The sequence below is a fragment of the Gasterosteus aculeatus genome, chromosome 7 (assembly GCF_964276395.1).
Source record: "Gasterosteus aculeatus chromosome 7, fGasAcu3.hap1.1, whole genome shotgun sequence".
Lineage (NCBI taxonomy): Eukaryota > Metazoa > Chordata > Actinopteri > Perciformes > Gasterosteidae > Gasterosteus > Gasterosteus aculeatus.
Genome location: NC_135694.1, coordinates 270,001 through 287,037, shown reverse-complemented (window position 1 = coordinate 287,037; position 17,037 = coordinate 270,001). Strand labels below are relative to the sequence as shown.

The 17,037-nt window shown below is 46.1% G+C and overlaps 3 protein-coding genes across 8 annotated transcripts; 1 reads left to right on the top strand and 2 right to left on the bottom strand.

Annotated features, from left to right (window-relative positions):
- Positions 1-32: 32 nt before the first annotated feature.
- Positions 33-7,980, top strand: LOC120822189 (RPA-related protein RADX). 6 transcript variants are annotated; one of them, XR_013468207.1, is made up of 19 exons: positions 33-120; positions 749-854; positions 1,042-1,231; positions 1,300-1,409; positions 1,668-1,793; positions 2,033-2,199; positions 2,407-2,641; positions 2,755-2,863; positions 2,936-3,024; positions 3,103-3,567; positions 4,063-4,236; positions 4,465-4,589; positions 4,681-4,868; positions 4,961-5,005; positions 5,138-5,178; positions 5,457-5,717; positions 5,964-6,110; positions 6,202-7,013; positions 7,063-7,980. XR_013468207.1 is itself a non-coding variant. In XM_078105902.1 (19 exons), exons 1-19 carry the CDS (start codon positions 58-60, stop codon positions 6,324-6,326), a joined length of 2,451 nt encoding a protein of 816 aa, XP_077962028.1. In that variant the 5' UTR covers positions 33-57; the 3' UTR covers positions 6,327-7,980. The 6 variants fall into 6 exon arrangements, 5 of the variants coding, with proteins under 5 accessions (XP_077962028.1, XP_077962027.1, XP_077962026.1 ...); XM_078105902.1 differs by having other exon boundaries at positions 2,485-2,641; positions 3,103-3,225; positions 3,463-3,567; positions 6,202-7,980; XM_078105901.1 differs by having other exon boundaries at positions 3,103-3,225; positions 3,463-3,567; positions 6,202-7,980.
- Positions 7,981-8,068: 88 nt separating this feature from the next.
- Positions 8,069-13,009, bottom strand: asgr1a (asialoglycoprotein receptor 1a). Its single transcript, XM_078105932.1, has 8 exons — positions 12,493-13,009; positions 12,276-12,383; positions 9,902-9,991; positions 9,753-9,818; positions 9,574-9,666; positions 9,200-9,354; positions 8,920-9,029; positions 8,069-8,464 (listed from the first exon to the last, which is right to left on the bottom strand). Exons 1-8 carry the CDS (start codon positions 12,548-12,550, stop codon positions 8,317-8,319), a joined length of 828 nt encoding a protein of 275 aa, XP_077962058.1. The 5' UTR covers positions 12,551-13,009; the 3' UTR covers positions 8,069-8,316.
- A 1,110-nt stretch (positions 13,010-14,119) lies between these two features.
- cyb5d1 (cytochrome b5 domain containing 1) lies at positions 14,120-16,181 on the bottom strand. The gene is made up of 4 exons (XM_040181647.2): positions 15,852-16,181; positions 15,028-15,104; positions 14,730-14,948; positions 14,120-14,457 (listed from the first exon to the last, which is right to left on the bottom strand). The coding sequence occupies exons 1-4, from the start codon at positions 15,964-15,966 to the stop codon at positions 14,227-14,229; spliced, it is 642 nt and encodes a 213-aa protein (XP_040037581.2). The 5' UTR covers positions 15,967-16,181; the 3' UTR covers positions 14,120-14,226.
- Positions 16,182-17,037: the final 856 nt, after the last annotated feature.

Here is a 17,037-nt window from a genome sequence, read left to right as displayed (position 1 = left end):
TTCGTCTCTTTTTCCCACAATGCACCGCACTGTTTTTGTTTTGGCTGCCTGTCCAACATGGCGGCTCCAGACTGCGTCTTCTACAGAACCCTGTGCCGCTGCAGACCCGGACCGAACAAGGTGTGGACAGCACGGCGTCATGTGTTATTGATCATTATGATTATCGATCAGGTCGTTTGAACTTCCGGTCTGCTTCTTTTCGCGCGGTTCAAAGAATCTACCAGACTACGTTCAAATATATTCGGTTTGCTTCTTAAAACAAATGACCATGTAACTGCATTAAAGGATTATATCTGCATTATTAATATCAATAACAATATCCGTTTTCTGAATAAGACGAATGCTTTAATTGTAGCAATAAAACGCTCCCGTACGTGTAGAATACAAGTGCGCAACGTGTGTTTTTTGCTTGTCCGCAATGAACGGATTGTAGAAGCAGCTTCATCAACAAATACAAGTTTATTAAATAAAATGATGTAATAAATATGTTATGTTTGTATTGTGGCTGACTGCACGTCACCGGTTCCTATGCTAAAGGAGCATTTAGCATTCCTATGCTAAAGTAAGGAAGCATTGAAGCTCCTTTCCTTCATTAGCGAATAGAACAGCTCTTATCATACTTCACTTCACTCAGTGAGGAACATTTGGACAATTTGAAAGTGTAACTTTCTGCTTCTGCTCTTTTACATTAGCTACCTGACATTGGACACCACTTTTTCTAATTACAGTCTTTTATTTTGTCTCTCAGTGGTCTTCTCCTGCCATCTGCAGGGAGGTCCTCTATGTGGTGGAATTGCAGCGCTACAGCAGAGACCAGGGCTCCTCTGTCTACTTCCCCCAGGCTGTCCTCAATGGTTAGAGATGGGAGGACAAGAGGGGACAAGACAGACAAGACAAACAAGACATGACTCACAAGACAAGGCGGGCCCAGGAAATATGACAAAATGCTCCACTTGTCTCCTTTACTTTTGGACTTAGACCATGTTCCTCTGTGGTGGTCTACTGGTCTCACTGTTTGTGTTGCTGGTTTGGTGTCCTCAGGTGATGACCTCTATGACGCCACGTTGACAGACGGCCATTGCCGGCTCCGTGTGACTCTGGATCCTGGTCTGAACCCGCTGGTGGAGAGGTACGTCCTGAGGTCCGGATCGGCGCTTTGTGACGCTGCCTTCACGCCCGCAATGACCGCTCAGCTCCCAGCATGCCCCATGGCGCCCGCGGACAGAGACAGGTAAGCCAGGACAGGTGAGCTGAGCTGTAGCAACGTGACGGATGTGGTCTAATGGTTCTGTCCTGCAGCTACAAACTGCTGAGTGTGGAGGTCTCAGGTGGAGCTCCTGGTGAGGATGGAGGACTCAGGAGGTTCCATGTGGACTCTCTGTCCTGGTTTGGGTCCTCGGGACCAGCAGGTGAGTTGAATGATGTCAGTGATTCAGGGGACATACTGAGAATCAACCCAAAGAAACTAATTACAGTATGTTAGGGCAAAATTGTGCTGTACCTTCAAAGAACTACAGTTCCCATGATGCCTTTGGGGATGTAAACAGAATGTCCAGCAGGCTTTGTTGACCAGTTGTGTCTCTGTTTGTCTTCCTGTTGTTGTGACATCAAGTGGCCCCTCCCACTCCCATCTAGTGATGACTGTGATTGGTTAACTGATCCCGCAGGTGCTCTGGTTCCCCTGAGAGCCAATAGGAGCGTGTTCCTCCCTCTGTGGAACAATGTGGACTACAGCGGGGAGGCGTGGAGGGAAGCTCCTCCTGCTGAGGAAGAGGAGGAGGAGGAAGATAGTGGTATTGTTGAGGTTTTGACATTCAATTAGTTCAAGTTTATTCATTTTTGTAAAAAACTGTATTATATAAAAACAGCTGTTTATTATAAAACATAACACAACTTAATGTTTCTACAGTGAATACATGTTTAAATTGCCTGTTCAATTACCAACATTAAGAAAAAAACAACTCAAACTGATTTTAAAATGTCATTAATACAAATTAAATATTTAATTGATAAAGAGTGTGTGTGATCACAGAGCGACGCCCCGCTGTGACCGTGTCAGAGCTGAGGGACTCGTTCCTGATTGGCCACGGGGGCGTTGCCAGGGGCGTCGTCCACCACCAGCTGATAGTTCGCATTATCAACAAATCACACCTGATGTACTACGGGAGGAAGGACCTGAACTGTGAATGTCCATATAAGGTCAGTCAAGTGTGTGTCAAACAAATATTTGTACTGCAGCATTTTGAAAACACTTAATGAATAAACTCAATCTAGCTGAATATTCAAATGTTAACAGCATCTGTAGCTTCCTCTTCCACCAAGTGGCCCGCGGAGCGTCCTTTCTGAGTTCTGTAGAATTTTTGAGTAAAGACAAACATGTGGGCGGACTCTTACTCTCTTCATAAGGAACCTCAGAGGACCGGAGATGGAACCCTGAGGAGCACCTCCGGATCACAACTAACCTCGCCGCCTCTCTGTGTGCAGGCCGTGCTGGAGGTGTGCGACCGGACAGGAAGTGTGTCCGTGGTGTTATGGAACAGCGTGTGCCTCGGCTGGTATCGCCGCTTGAAGCCTGGTGATATCATCAAACTGAGACGCTATCGAGTCAAACGGCGTTTCCAGGCGCAGCAGGACGACATAGGTACAGGTTTCATGTGTGATTGATGAGCACAGCTGAGGGTCCACCATGACCTCACTCTGTGACCTCACCATGACCTCACCATGACCTCACTCAGCACTTTCTGTTCTCCCCAGAGATCAGTGTGAACAGCAGGAATCCTTCTGCCCTCATCTCTGTCCTCCCAGAATCCTCTGCTTCCCCTCAGCATCTCCCACCTGCAACCTCCTACAGCTTCTGCAACAGGTACACACGCACGCACGCACGCATGCACACACACACACACACACAAACTCACTGTGACTGTCTCTCTGTCAGCAAGCAGCTCCTGGACCGTCCTCACGGCGTCGTGTGTGATGTCATTGGCCTGCTGACCTTCTCGGGACGCCCCGAGCGGATCAGGAGCGGTGAGCGTTGCCGTGGCGACCAGGATCACACTGTACGGATGTTGTCATGCTTTAGTGACACGTTGTTCTCATCGGTAGATGGAGGGGCGGCTCTGTTGGAGTATCACTGGCTGCGATTGGAGGACGGCAGCAGCAACCAGCCAATCATGGTGAAGCTCTTCGCTACGTCTCAACCCGAAATCCACCACAAGCTCCACCCACGTGAGAGACCCCCCCCACACACACACGCACACACTGATATACAATTCAATGAAATTCACTTTGTACAGCCCAACGCATCTGCCTGTCTCTCTCTCTCGTTGCCTGTCTCTCTCTCTCTCGTTGCCTGTCTCTCTCTCTCTGGTTGCCTGTCTCTCTCTCTCTCGTTGCCTGTCTCTCTCTCTCTGGTTGCCTGTCTCTCTCTCTCTCGTTGCCTGTCTCTCTCTCATGTGTCTCCAGTCTCCGTGGTAGTTTGTACCAGACTGAAGTTGAACAGAGGTGCTGATGGGAGCAACGTTGTCTTCTACCTGACCAACACCACGTACACACAGGTGTACTGCACAGGTACCCACTGTGTACTGAGGTGTCCGTGTTCATCTTGTCTGCCGTCACCTCTTTGGTTTGTCACCTGACTTTTATTACATGTCAGTTACTCCACGTTTTTATCCCAAGCGACTTGCAACACGTGTAAATAGGCCGATTCACAGTGTAGGTGCTACGGTGAGTTAGTGGAGGTAGGGTGGAGGTGTGGGAGGCCACAGATGGACCCCAGTGGTGCTCAAGCAACTGCCCTTTGCCCTGGATGAGAAAAGTGCCCCTTCTCTCTCATCAATTCCCCGTGTTTTAATAGCTGACTGGCATTTATTGTGAGAATGTCGCCCCGACATGCTGCGCGGCGTTCACAAGCCCCGCCCCCTCCTCGTCCTCGTCCTCGTGCAGTGCGGAGCATAGATATATATATATATAAATATATATATATATATATATATATATATGAGGTGAGGAGGTGGACCGGGCGGGATCGACGTCTCTCCTCTCTCCTCATTGGCCAATACGCAGGAATGCGCCACCACTCACAGATGAGTTACCGTAAGCTGCGGCCGGTGAGACAGTTCCTCCAATGGCTGCGGAACCAGGATGACAGACAGGTGCTGAGCAGGGCTCTGATTGGAGGATTCTTCATCTACCCGTCTCCTCCCGTCTCATTGGAAATGTACATGAGAGACAGGAGAGGTACGTTGAGAAGCTACTGCTTATTTATTTACTAGAAGGGAGCTCTCCCTTTAAGTGTGTGTGTGCGTGTGTGTGTGTGTGTGTGTGTGTGTACGTGTGTGTGTGTGTGTGTGCGTGTGTGTGTGTGTGTACGTGTGCGTGTGTGTGTGTGTGCATGTGTGTGTGTGTGTGTGTGTGTGTACGTGTGTGTGCGTGTGCGTGTGTGTGTGTACGTGTGTGCGCATACAGGCGTACCAGGGTTCCTGCGAGGGGCGGAGCTTCACAGGGAGCTGGAGAGGCTCCGTTACCGGGAGCGACGAACCTTCTGTATGCAGGCAGCCGTTACCATGGTGACGTACAGCCGCAGAGGAGCGGTCAGTGATGTACTTCCTGTCTCACGTAGATCCGGTCTTACATACTTCCTGCCTCATGTACTTCCTCACCCGTACGTTCTGTCTCTCTTAGGAGGAGTGCTGTTTGTGTTGGAGGGACCAAGCTTCCTCCCTCTTCTCCTCATCCTCCCCTTTTGCGTCTCCATCCCCCTCCTCCCCCACTACACCTCGTTCCGTCAGAAGTCCTCCCTCCTCCTCCTCCCCCTCCTTGTCTCCTACGTCTCTGTGTTCGACCTCCACTCCTGTGGACCACAGATCAGGGTGAGACGTGAGAACTCTTCTCAGAGGTTCTGTATCCAGGCAGTCGTTACCATGGTGACATCTGGACTGACGGTCCCACTGTGTCTCAGCAGGACGTCCAGGAAGAGGAGGTTCACCGAGACGCTTCCACACAAGAGGTGGATACACCCTAGAGTACACCTTCAAAATACTACACTTCATGATTCTACGTTTTACTTCCTCTCAGAGGTAGATTATGTACTTATACTGCAGTAAAGGCTCTGAGTACTACATGTCGTCTCTCTCTTCAGACGACCGTTTGTCACATTGCAATCAGAACACAACAAGTCAGGTACGTTTTACATTGTTCTAAATATATATATATATATGTTTGAAACCTAACCCTAAATATATATGTATATACATATATATATTATATGAAATAAATAAAATCAGGGTGCTGAAATTAGCCCCGCCCCCCTAAGAAAGTCTGAAAGTTTTTGTTGCCCACGGCAGTTCCGCCCCGACACGTGCAGCCGCCCCCCACTGTGCGTTCAGCAGTAACGTGCCAATATGCCTAATGAAAGTAGTACTAGTTATTAGTAAATACAAAGGATCTTCTGTCTGCAGTCATCTTGTTTGAAGCCTCCATGGAGTTCCTAGAAAGCACAAACGCTGATGAAGACGATAAAGAAGATGAAGATGGAGACACTTCGTCCTTCGTCACCGCCCCCCTCCACCCCGATCAACCCCCCATTGCCTTGGAGACGCTGCCGCTGCGTTACGACCACGCCCACAGGGAGGAGCACGCGGTTGCCATGGCGATGGGAGGGGCATTAAGTGGGAGGTTTGACTCCGTCCTTGATGAGTACTACACGCTGAGACTTAGAGGTACTTGTACTGCTTTCATTTGGTTTGTAGTACGACAGAAGTACACATTGTAAGACAGGTGTGTGTAGTACACCTGTACTATACATGTAGTTGAATGTAGTACTCATATAGTCATTTGTAGTACACATGTATTTACATTTTTAATACATGTACTACACGTACACATGCAGTACGTGTTATTATAATAACAAATGTACTAATATGTGATGCTCACACTTACATCACAACGTATTTATGTTCCTTCAGCTCTCTCAGACGGCGTGTTGGTCGACACCCTCTTCCTCCCCCTCTCCTCTTCCTCCCCCTCTCCTCCGCTCCTCGCTCACGCCAACACCTGGACCTCCATCTTATCCCATGGATCCTTCTGCCCTCACACGCCTCCACCATCCCCAGGTCAGTGCGCGCGCACACACACACACACACACACACACACACACACAACACGTCGTGTTTGAAGGTGACGGTTTCCTGTTCTCTGTCTCAGCCGACCTCATCAGCGCGGCGACACAGCTGGCCAATCAGAGGCTGGTGTGTGTGCTGGAGGCGTGTCATCTGGGTGGAGCCACAACGGAACTCGTCCTGAGCCGAGCGTTTCCCCTCAATCACTGACACACACACACACTCAGTGAAAGACTCACACGCACACACACACACACAGTGAAAGACTCACACGCACACACACACACACACACACACACTCAGTGAAAGACTCACACGCACACACACACACACAGTGAAAGACTCACACGCACACACACACACACACACAGTGAAAGACTCACACGCACGCACACACACACACACACACACTCAGTGAAAGACTCACACACACACAGCACTGTAGTACTTCTGAAGGTATTTGAGATACATCTTCAGGTTGTTGTACTTTGTAGTACTTCTGAAGGTATTTTAGATACATCTTCAGGTTGTTGTACTTTGTAGTACTTCTGAAGGTATTTTAGATACATCTTCAGGTTGTTGTACTTTGTAGTACTTCTGAAGGTATTTGAGATACATCTTCAGGTTGTTGTACTTTGTAGTACTTCTGAAGGTATTTGAGATACATCTTCAGGTTGTTGTACTTTGTAGTACTTCTGAAGGTATTTTAGATACATCTTCAGGTTGTTGTACTTTGTAGTACTTCTGAAGGTATTTTAGATACATCTTCAGGTTGTTGTACTTTGTAGTACTTCTGAAGGTATTTGAGATACATCTTCAGGTTGTTGTACTTTGTAGTACTTCTGAAGGTATTTTAGATACATCTTCAGGTTGTTGTACTTTGTAGTACTTCTGAAGGTATTTTAGATACATCTTCAGATTGTTGTACTTTGTAGTACTTCTGAAGGTATTTGAGATACATCTTCAGGTTGTTGTACTTTGTAGTACTTCTGAAGGTATTTGAGATACATCTTCAGGTTGTTGTACTTTGTAGTACTTCTGAAGGTATTTGAGATACATCTTCAGGTTGTTGTACTTTGTAGTACTTCTGAAGGTATTTGAGATACATCTTCAGGTTGTTGTACTTTGTAGTACTTCTGAAGGTATTTTAGATACATCTTCAGGTTGTTGTACTTTGTAGTTCTTTGACTCCATAATAAACTGCAAGAATTGAATTTAAAGTAGCCGGTTATGTTTGTATTATTATAAGTAATGATGAAAACAAGAAAATAATAAAAAATATAACTAGTGTGAAGTAGTAAGTTAGTTCTGTTGAGTACTCCCAAATAACTTAAATTCACCAATATATGGATTAAACACAAACATCTCCTCTTGCGTTCATTTATGTACTTTAATCAACCAAATATTACGTGTTTATGTTTTATACAAAGAATAAAACTGTTTTGTTTGAATTCATGTAAATAATTTAGATTATTCTTATATATTTAATAATTTATATTAGTTATAAATGTATATTCGTGTTGTTAACTCATATTTGGATCCGATGTTTCATTGAAGGATTTTGTCTCAGTTGAATGTGATCTTAAAATAACATTTCAGTGTCATAAAGATATATTGTGTTTGACGAAGAGAAAAACTCTTCTTTGTTTTCTAAACTCACATTATAATGTCTTCAATTCTCATTTTCACATTTTTAATCTGCTGTTTTGCCATTTTCAATATTTTAACAACCAAACTTTTTGGGATTTGTCGTACTTCCTGTCTTTGTCTCATTGGTTCCTACCGAAGACGTCAATCTTAAAAAAACACTAACATGTGGTTTTGCTTTTGTATTTTTGATTAAACTAACAGGAATTAGTGACTTTGTTGAGGACTACTTTCATTGGCGGGTGAATCCGTATTTGAATGTTAGTCATAATGAACCCCAGTGTGATGAAGACGCAGAACAACAGTCAGGCTCATTGAGTTTAATTGACTTCAGGTGTATATATTTCTACATATAGATGTACATATATACGTGGACGTATGCATATATACGTCTGTGTCTATGTGTATACTAGTAGCAGACTGATTCTCTGATCTGAAGTTCCCTTGAGTGAGTTCCCTTTGCTCTGGAGGTTGTGATCGGCCAGACGGCGTGATGTCATTGGCTGGCCGATCCAATCAGCAGACGGTATCTAGAGGGTGTGGGTGGAGCCTCTCAGCTGTGCCTCTGGCAGATGAAGCGTAGCCTGGAAGAGCAGTGCAGGTCGTTGAGGCGTCCGTTGCTCAGGAGGTGGGCGCAGTCCTCGTTACCTATACCCAGGTTGTGATCCGTCCAGCTGTCCGGCTGACCGGGAGCCCAGTGCCTGGGGACCGGCACCAGCACACCAGTCAGAGGTCTTTATGTGAACAAACCTGTGTAAAACACGACCAGGTACAGGACCTAGGCCAGTACACTACCTACAACTGTTACTGTACCTAGGCCAGTCATACTTAGACCAGGTACAGTAGCTAGACCGGGGCTGTACCTGACTAGATACTTTACCTGGATCAGGTTAAGAACCTAGACAGCATACCAAGACCAGGTACACTAACCAGGATTGGGTTAGTACCTAGACTAGATACTATACTGGCCGGTACTATACTTTGTCTAGACTAGGTAACAAATCTGGACCATGTATAGTTCCTAGACAGGTACAGTACCTAGACTAGGTAAAGAACACAGGCCAGATAAAGTACCTAGACTGGGTAATGTACCTAGACCAGTCACGGTATCTAGACCGTCTGACCAAAGCTTGAAGATTAATCCAAAGGGCCAAACCTCCGATTCATGATGTAGGGCGTCTGGTTGACCCACTCCCACGTCCCCGTCCTCCCATCAGTCAGACCGACCCAGTAGAAGACCCCCGAGGCACGCGGTCTGACGAAGTCCTGAACCAGAGAGACAGACAGACGGTGGGATTAATTTAGGAAAAAAGGAGTCCCACAGGAATTGACTGTGGGTCCTCTGCTGTTTACTCCAAGAATGGATCATATTGGTCTTCAAGAGACCAATAGAGGCAGGCAGGCAGACAGACAGACAGACAGAAAGGCTGTCTCACCCACTCGTCGTCGTGGATGAGGATGATCAGGTGGGATTCGTGTCCGTTGCACCAGTCGCTAGCGCCATTCCAGGATAACATTGTCTTGCTGAAAAAATAACAGCTGGAACCAAAACGTTCCCAATCAATGGGACAACAGCCGCCAGTCGCCGAACCTGAGAGACAGACAGACAGATGGACTGTTACACGTTTGTGTACAGACGACTCTATGAGGAACAATATCACATGTGGACTCCAGAAAGAAGACATTTCTGGTAAAGTTGAGATGGGATTATGGTTTAGAGAAAAGAGAGGTGTGTGTGTCTCCTGTGTGTCAGGAATCAGGAAACATTTATGTGTGTGTGTGTATATGTGTATGTGTGTGCGCGCGTTACTGTTGTTGATGACGCGTTCGAGGGAACACTTGAGTGCAGCGACCGTCCGGCTGATGGAGTCCAGAGTTGAGAGCTGCTTCAATGCCTCGCCCACTGAAGACACAGACAGACAGACAGACAGACAGAGAGAATGAGCTTCAGGGTTCTTCAGTTTGTGATTTAAGGAGCTTCTGACAGACCTGAAGTCAGCTGGTCTGTGTTACTCTCCACAGCAAACTTGAGGCGGTGAATGTCTTTGGCCGCATCTGGGACAAGAAGCACAGGACCATGTGGGCTGAGCAGATGTAAGTTCTGGAGGGGCGGGGTCTCAGAGACACAGGTGCGTTACCTTTGGTGAGCTTCTGGAAGGCGCCCAGTGACTCGGTGAGGTTGGACACACGTCCGTCCACAGACCACAACCAGCTTGACGTCCTGGCGCCTGAACACGGAGACGGGAACTTTTAAATGCTAACAGAAGTGTGCTAAAATGTTTGCCATATATACCATTGTACTTTAGCGCGTACACATGCTAACATTAGCTTAATAATCAATAAACTATATTTGGTGACAGGTCAAGTTATTGAATACGTGATTGTTCTGATGATCTCTCCTCTTTTTCTGCTTCTATCTCTGCTGCCAAAAGCTCTTTCTACCAATCCAGAATTGGATCTTCATTTTCTAACCCCAAAAAACTCTTTTCGATCTTCTCCAATCTCCTCGAACCCCCTAGTCCTCCTCCCCCCTCCACCCTTCTTCCGGGTGACTTTGTCAACTACGTTACCAAGAAAATAGCTGACATACGCTCCTCTTTCGCAAAACCACCTCTTACTTCTTGCGTCCCGCTGGCTTCACCTCTATCGCCCTCACTTTCCTCTTTCACCCCCCCGTCTCCTAACCAAATTCTTACTCTAGTAACCTCTGCCCTGTCCGACCACCTGCCCTCTTGACCCCATTCCATCACATCTTCTACAATATATCGCACCTACCCTTCTTCCTTTCCTCACCTGTCTCATCAACAACGCTCTGTTATCTGGCTGTTTTCCCAATTCTCTGAAGGAGTCAATGGTTAACCCTCTCCTGAAGAAACCCACCCTCAACCCTTCTGAAGAAAACAACTACAGACCGGTCCCTCTTCTTCTCCTTTTTGTCCAGAACTCTTGAACGTGTGATCTTTAACCAACTCTCCTCTTATCTCCACTGTAACAACCTCCTTGACCCCCACCAGTCAGGTTTCAAGGCCGTTCCAGAGAGACTGCTCTCCTTGCTGTCTCAGAGCAACTCCACACTGCTATAGCTCCTCTCTGTCCTCTGTCCTCATCCTTCTGGACCTCTCTGCTGCATTTGACACAGTCAACCACCAGATCCTTATTTCCTCCCTTCAGGAACTTGGTGTCACAGGCTCTGCTCTCTACCTTCTCTCGTCCTACCTCGACGGCCGCACCTACCGGGTAACCTGGCGAAGATCTGTGTCGGAACCTTGTCCTCTTACTACTGGAGTTCCTCAGGGTTCCGTCCTGGGTCCCCTCCTCTTCTCGCTCTACACCAACTCTCACGGCGCTGTCATTCGCTTGCATGGCTTCTCCTACCACAGCTATGCTGATGACACCCAACTAATTCTCCCCTTCCCTCCCTCGGACACCCAGGTGGCGGCTCGGATCTCTGCCTGTCTGACTGACGTCTCTCAGTGGATGTCCGCCCACCATCTGAAAATGAACCCCGACAAGACTGAACTACTTCTCTTTCCAGGAAAAGATTCTCCAACCCAGGACTTGACTGTCAACTTTGGGAACTCCGTGTTAACGCCCACTTTAACCGCTAGGAACCTGGGCGTCACACTCGACAGCCAACTTTCCCTGACTCCCAACATTACTACAACAACACGATCCTGTAGATACCCTCTCTACAACATCAGGAGAATACGTCCTCTTCTCACTCAGAAGGCAGCGCAGGTACTGATTCAGGCTCTTGTCATCTCCCGCCTGGACTACTGTAACTCTCTCCTGCAGGTCTCTACCACCATTCCACCTCTGCAGCTCATCCAGGATGCAGCAGCTCGACTGGTTTTTAACCTTCCAAAATTCTCCCACACTACTCCACTCCTCCGCTCTCTTCACTGGCTACCGGTGGCCGCCCGCATCCAGTTCTAAACATGGTGCTCACATACCATGCTGTGAATGGATGGGGTCCAGCTTACATCCAGGACCTGGTGAAAGGCTACATCCCAACCCGCACTCTCCGCTCTGCATCTGCAAAACTACTCGTCCCTCCCTCACTGAGAGCAAAACACTCGACTAGATCTCCACTCTTTGCTGTCCTGCTCCGAAATGGTGGAACGAGCTCTCTGAAGACATCAGGACCGCAGAGAGCCTTCACATCTTCCGCCGCAAACTAAAGACACACCTCTTCAGACTCTACCTCGACTAAAGACTAACAGGTAGCTCTTACATTGTACTTATAACGCCACTCATGTACAGCAAATTGCAAATTGGCTTTTGATGAAATCACACTTTCTTGTTTCTTGTTCTTCTGAGTTTGTATCCTTATGGTTGAATGCACTTATTGTACGTCGCTTTGGATAAAAGCGTCAGATAAATGACATGTGATGTAATGATCGTAACACACGATAAATAAAGCTGGTACAATTCACTCTGCATGATGAACCACATCCCACACCAGGATTTATATTCCGTGTGTGTGTGTGTGTGTGTGTGTGTGTGTCTCACTACTGGCTCCGAACGCTATGATCAGAATCAGGATGATTGTCGCCGTCAGACCAGGAAACAACCAGCGTCTAGACCTGGAGACGCCTGAGAAGTAGACGGGAGCTGGCTCTGACAGACAGGCAGGTAGAGGGACAGACAGGTAGAGAGACAGACAGGAGGTGATCTTCTCGTCTTACAACTAGAGCGATCAGCCGGACAGGCGGAGAAAGATGGGTACCTTTGTTCCAGAAGGAGTTGTTGTCATTTTCCAGGTTGTCGTGGTACTCAGTCGTCATGGCGATGTGTCCGACTCCGTCTCTGTCTCTGTGAAGAATGACAGACAGTCAGACTGTCCAAACAACTAGCTGAGGGTCATCGTCCTCCAGGATGAACTTTGAACTGGAAAACACAGTCAGATGTTACCGTGTTCCTGCACTAAAGTATGGAAACATTTCTACTGAAGGGAATGGAAGTGTCCTCCATACCCGCAAACTCATAAGGGGGGAAAAGGTGACTTTTTAATCAAAACATTTTAATCAAAAACGTGAGCCAATGTAGAATAATCTATCAGACGTATCAGGGTGGGTGCAGTTTGATTTTCTTGAACAAACTTCCTATTGAGAGAAACCGTGTTTGGTCTGATTGTTCTGACTAAAATACTGAACTGATTTGATTAAGATCACAGATCGGGCAGAAACCCGTAGGTAATAATAATAATAACAATAATCCAGTATCGGTGGTAACTTCATCTCAACGCTGATCACGACATCACCTTTTCTCTTTGTCTCACTCAGGCCGTAAAAATAAAAACACACGGATCTACGTGACTCACGTGGATAACATATTTGGATTTCAAAACGGAGAATTGAACCGAAAAGCGACAAGTTTGCAGGAATGTTGCTCGTTTCCACTGCACAAGCGTGTGTGTCGAGTCAGGAAAGACCAGAGGTTCAATGACTGAAAGAAGTTGAAGCAGAAGTTACAGAATAATGAACAGTTTACAGTCAAGAGTGGTTTGTGAGCACACAAAAAGTAGTTTGTGTTTGTGTCTCACTACTCAGAATCAGGATGATTGCTGCCGTCAAACGAGGAAATGACCAGCGTCCATACCTGGAGACTCCTGAGGAGTAGACAGGAGCCGGCTCTTACAGACAGACAGGCAGATAGAGGGACAAGTAGATTGATAACCAGGTAGAGAGACAAATAGAGGGACAGGTAGAAGGAAAGACAGGTAGACGGACAGCTCATCACTTTTTCATATCAGTTGATGAGGACTGTGAGTCTCACACACTAATCTACAGTCAGTTCCCACCAAAGGGGCCTTTAGGTTCCCTTCATGGTACTGTTAGCATATTAGCATATTAGCGTCAACAACCCACATTCAGGAGAAATTCCTCTGCTGCTACAGCCGCATTTAGAGAAATAAAAACAAACATCAGTGTATATATAATGTAATATACATACATTAATAACACAAATCCCCGATGACTCACCTCAAAGCTTCTGCAGAAGCGTTCCGCAGGACTCAAAGTTCTGATCGGACCTGTTCGATAAAGAGATCAAAACTCTCCCCTCAGCACATCCAGTCCTACATTTCAACTCTCAGATAGGTTTCCCTGGACTTTCATCTGGCCGCTTATCTGCTAAACATCTGCAGCTGGAATATCAGGTGTATGACATATGTGGATTAGCTGGATGCTAATACCGGCATGCTAACATACGGCATAACCAACAAAGCACCAGCTCTCCGACTGTTGTGCAGAAGATTGTAATGCTAGCAGCAGCTAACGTAGCCGCTGCCGATGCATTTGACTTTACCGCCTTTTCTTTCATTTAAGCTCAACCAATCACGTTTGAGGCTCAAGTCAGATTCAAAATCCTTTCTTTTATTAATAATTCCAGACAAATTCATTTCACCAGAGTAACTCCTTGACGTACAGGTGTGCCAGTCACGGCATAAAGAGGTCACAGCTCAGCTCTCTGTGAGGTCATCGTTGAAGTAGAGGAGCAGGGCAGGGGGGAAGAGGTCTGGGTCCAGCCTCAGGTGTTGCAGCTCGTGGTCGTCGTCGGGGACGTTGTTTTCGCCAAGCGTCTGGCTCATGTCCAGAATCACGCTGCCATGTTTCCAGGTGTAGCTGCGGGCATGAGAGTTGTAGCGCAGGTAACGCTGGAGGATCCCGGCCATCGTCTCCTCCGAACACACCTGAGGAGTTAGGGCACAAGATCCATGATGCAAAAGCTCAGGGAAGGAGCACCTCCTCTGGCACCACCTTCAGGGGCTGTTTCAGACTACCTGAGCAGGTAAGAGGTACCTGTGTACAGGTAAGGGGTTCCTATATACAGGTGAGAGGTACTCCAGCAGTTGAGGGGTACCCGAGCAGGTGAGAGGTACCTGTGTACAGGTGAGTTCTACCTGAGAAGGTAAGAGGTACCTGTGTACAGGTGAGGGGTACCCGAGGTGTATGAACAGCTCACCTGCAGCCTCTGCTCCTGTGAGGTAAGCGTGTTGATGATTCGTATCCACCTGGTCTTGGCGGTAAGCAGTCCCACCTGGTAGCGCTCGTCCCTCCACCAGGTGGGAGCGACCTCTGTGGCCCAGTCAGAGCGGGGTCCGGCGGGCGGGATGTGCACAAAGCGACCCATGGGGGTGTAGTACCTCTCGCAGGTAGTCAGCGGGTCCACGTATCTCTGGACCTGAGGACAGGTGTGTTCAGGTGAGCCGGGCGGAGCAGAGAGCTGCTCCAATTGGATGCTCTGAGGGGCTGCCACTCACGTCTTGGGTCTTTGAGTCAAACCAGCTGCTGATGTCTTTACCTGCGGCCTCCATGATGGGCAAGAGCAGAGCGTCACCTGCAGGGAGATACAAGGGTTTATTCATCCAACCAAAGCCTGATCTGAACCATGAGACCAAATGCTGATTGGTCGATTTCAAAGTGATTGACAGCTCTGTAGTTCAAACAGAGACAGCACCTCAAAGTTATTCACACTGTGATGTTTGTTTACATTCAGATGTCCCCTCTAGTCAGGAGCCTTATTTATACTTATATATATCCACTACTAGTACAGGTACTAATATACTCTCTCTATATCAAAGGGCTCTTCCACCATTCCCGCCGTCTCGAGGACGACTGCTGGAGAGACTCCACCAAGGCAATGCCAAAGGACCTGATTGCATCACATATATGTGATATATGTACATTCATAAATATTTATATTTATGTATATATCTATATATACACGTATATATATATATATATATTACATATTATATTTAAGTATATATATATACACTTAAGAAATATAAATATATGTAAATATAAATATTTATAAATGTACATATGTATGTTTTTATTAATATATAGATATTTGTCGATATATTTGTTTGATTTAATGGAAAATACCTTTATTTTGTAGAACTAGTTAATCTGAACTTTTTGTTTGTTTAGTTTCTAATCTGGGGAGATGATCATAGTCCATAAAATAACTTATTGGTCACATAAGAAGTAAAAGCAGAAGCCGTCCCTGCGGAATGTAACGTCGCTGAAGGAGAAGAACAAAGCAAACAAATAGAAGCAGTAAATAAACGGTTCTTTCAACCTTTGTGGAGGTCCATCAGCGGGCTGACGTCCCACACTCTGCCCAGGAACGAGAGCCACAGGTCGGCCTCGCTGTTGTGAGCGGACACCTCCGCGGGGGTGAAGAACCGGGGCATGACGCGGCGTGTCACCAGGCAGCCGGACGGTCGCACGGTGTTGACGCGTTGCTGTGGCGACGAGCGATGGGGGTTGGGGCCGGTGTCGTCACGTCCGGTTCATCAGTTTAGAAATATTACAGCCGAAAATGACTTCATTGATTCAAATGATTCACCTAAAGTTACTGTCTGTAAAATGTGATTTTATTTTATTTGATAAGAAAATCAGGGTTTTAGGTGATCGATATTACATTTTGGAATATACTCAATGTTTTTTTGAAAGATTACGTTATTATTTATTTTAATAAAAAATAAAGCTGGTAAAACTACCAAAAACTACCAAAACCACCAAGATATAGAGTACATTAAATATATAAAAATATAAAATGTATATGTACATAAATATATTAGGCCTGGGTATAAATGCGTTAACATAGACAATAATTTAACAGCATTTATTTCTGCGCATTGGGAGGAGGAGGAAGGTTCTGCACCTTAAATGGACATTTCCTCTTAATCTCTACCAGGCAGAGTGGTGTATAAAAGCAAAGCTATTTGTGACCTCTGCTGAGCCGAAGTATCTTATCACCTGGAGTACTACGGGCCTGCACAACTACGAGCCCAAAGTACTACAAACCTGAAGTACCACAAGCCTGGAGTACTACGAGCCTGAAGTACGAGCCTCCCAACACGCAGCAACACGCACGGCGTGAAACCGTGACGCGTTACAACATGCAGACTCTCACACATAATAACCGTCATATGAATTCATATTAACTTTGATCAGTTATCGTAATGAACAGCAAATGATGATTAACGAGCCTCGATCATTATTAGTAAACCACTGTTTATTCTTCACACATGATTTCATATATCAAGTAATCTTGATCCAAACCAAATGATTTGTAAAACGTCTAAGATCATATTTTATTCATATTTTATATTGTTATATATTATATATATCAAATATTATTTTACTTAATACTGAATAATATATATTAAAAATACTAAATCTATAAACATTATCATTTATAATTTATTTAGTTATCACTTTGTTATTCGATGTATGTAATATTCATGTTGTGATGTTTT

Excerpts from the sequence above, each read along its gene's own strand:
- asgr1a (XM_078105932.1), bottom strand. The coding sequence starts at position 12,550 with ATGACGACTGAGTACCACGACAACCTGGAAAATGACAACAACTCCTTC. Across the intron at positions 9,355-9,573 it reads CGAACGCGTCATCAACAACA|GTTCGGCGACTGGCGGCTGT; the intron begins GTAACGCGCGCA and ends TCTGTCTCTCAG. Across the intron at positions 9,030-9,199 it reads TCATCCACGACGACGAGTGG|GACTTCGTCAGACCGCGTGC; the intron begins GTGAGACAGCCT and ends TCTCTGGTTCAG.
- LOC120822189 (XM_078105899.1), top strand. The coding sequence starts at position 58 with ATGGCGGCTCCAGACTGCGTCTTCTACAGAACCCTGTGCCGCTGCAGA. Across the intron at positions 5,718-5,963 it reads CTACACGCTGAGACTTAGAG|CTCTCTCAGACGGCGTGTTG; the intron begins GTACTTGTACTG and ends ATGTTCCTTCAG. Across the intron at positions 6,111-6,201 it reads CACGCCTCCACCATCCCCAG|CCGACCTCATCAGCGCGGCG; the intron begins GTCAGTGCGCGC and ends TCTCTGTCTCAG.
- cyb5d1 (XM_040181647.2), bottom strand. The coding sequence starts at position 15,966 with ATGCCCCGGTTCTTCACCCCCGCGGAGGTGTCCGCTCACAACAGCGAG. Across the intron at positions 15,105-15,851 it reads GCTGATGGACCTCCACAAAG|GTGACGCTCTGCTCTTGCCC; the intron begins GTTGAAAGAACC and ends ATCTCCCTGCAG. Across the intron at positions 14,949-15,027 it reads TTGACTCAAAGACCCAAGAC|GTCCAGAGATACGTGGACCC; the intron begins GTGAGTGGCAGC and ends ACCTGTCCTCAG.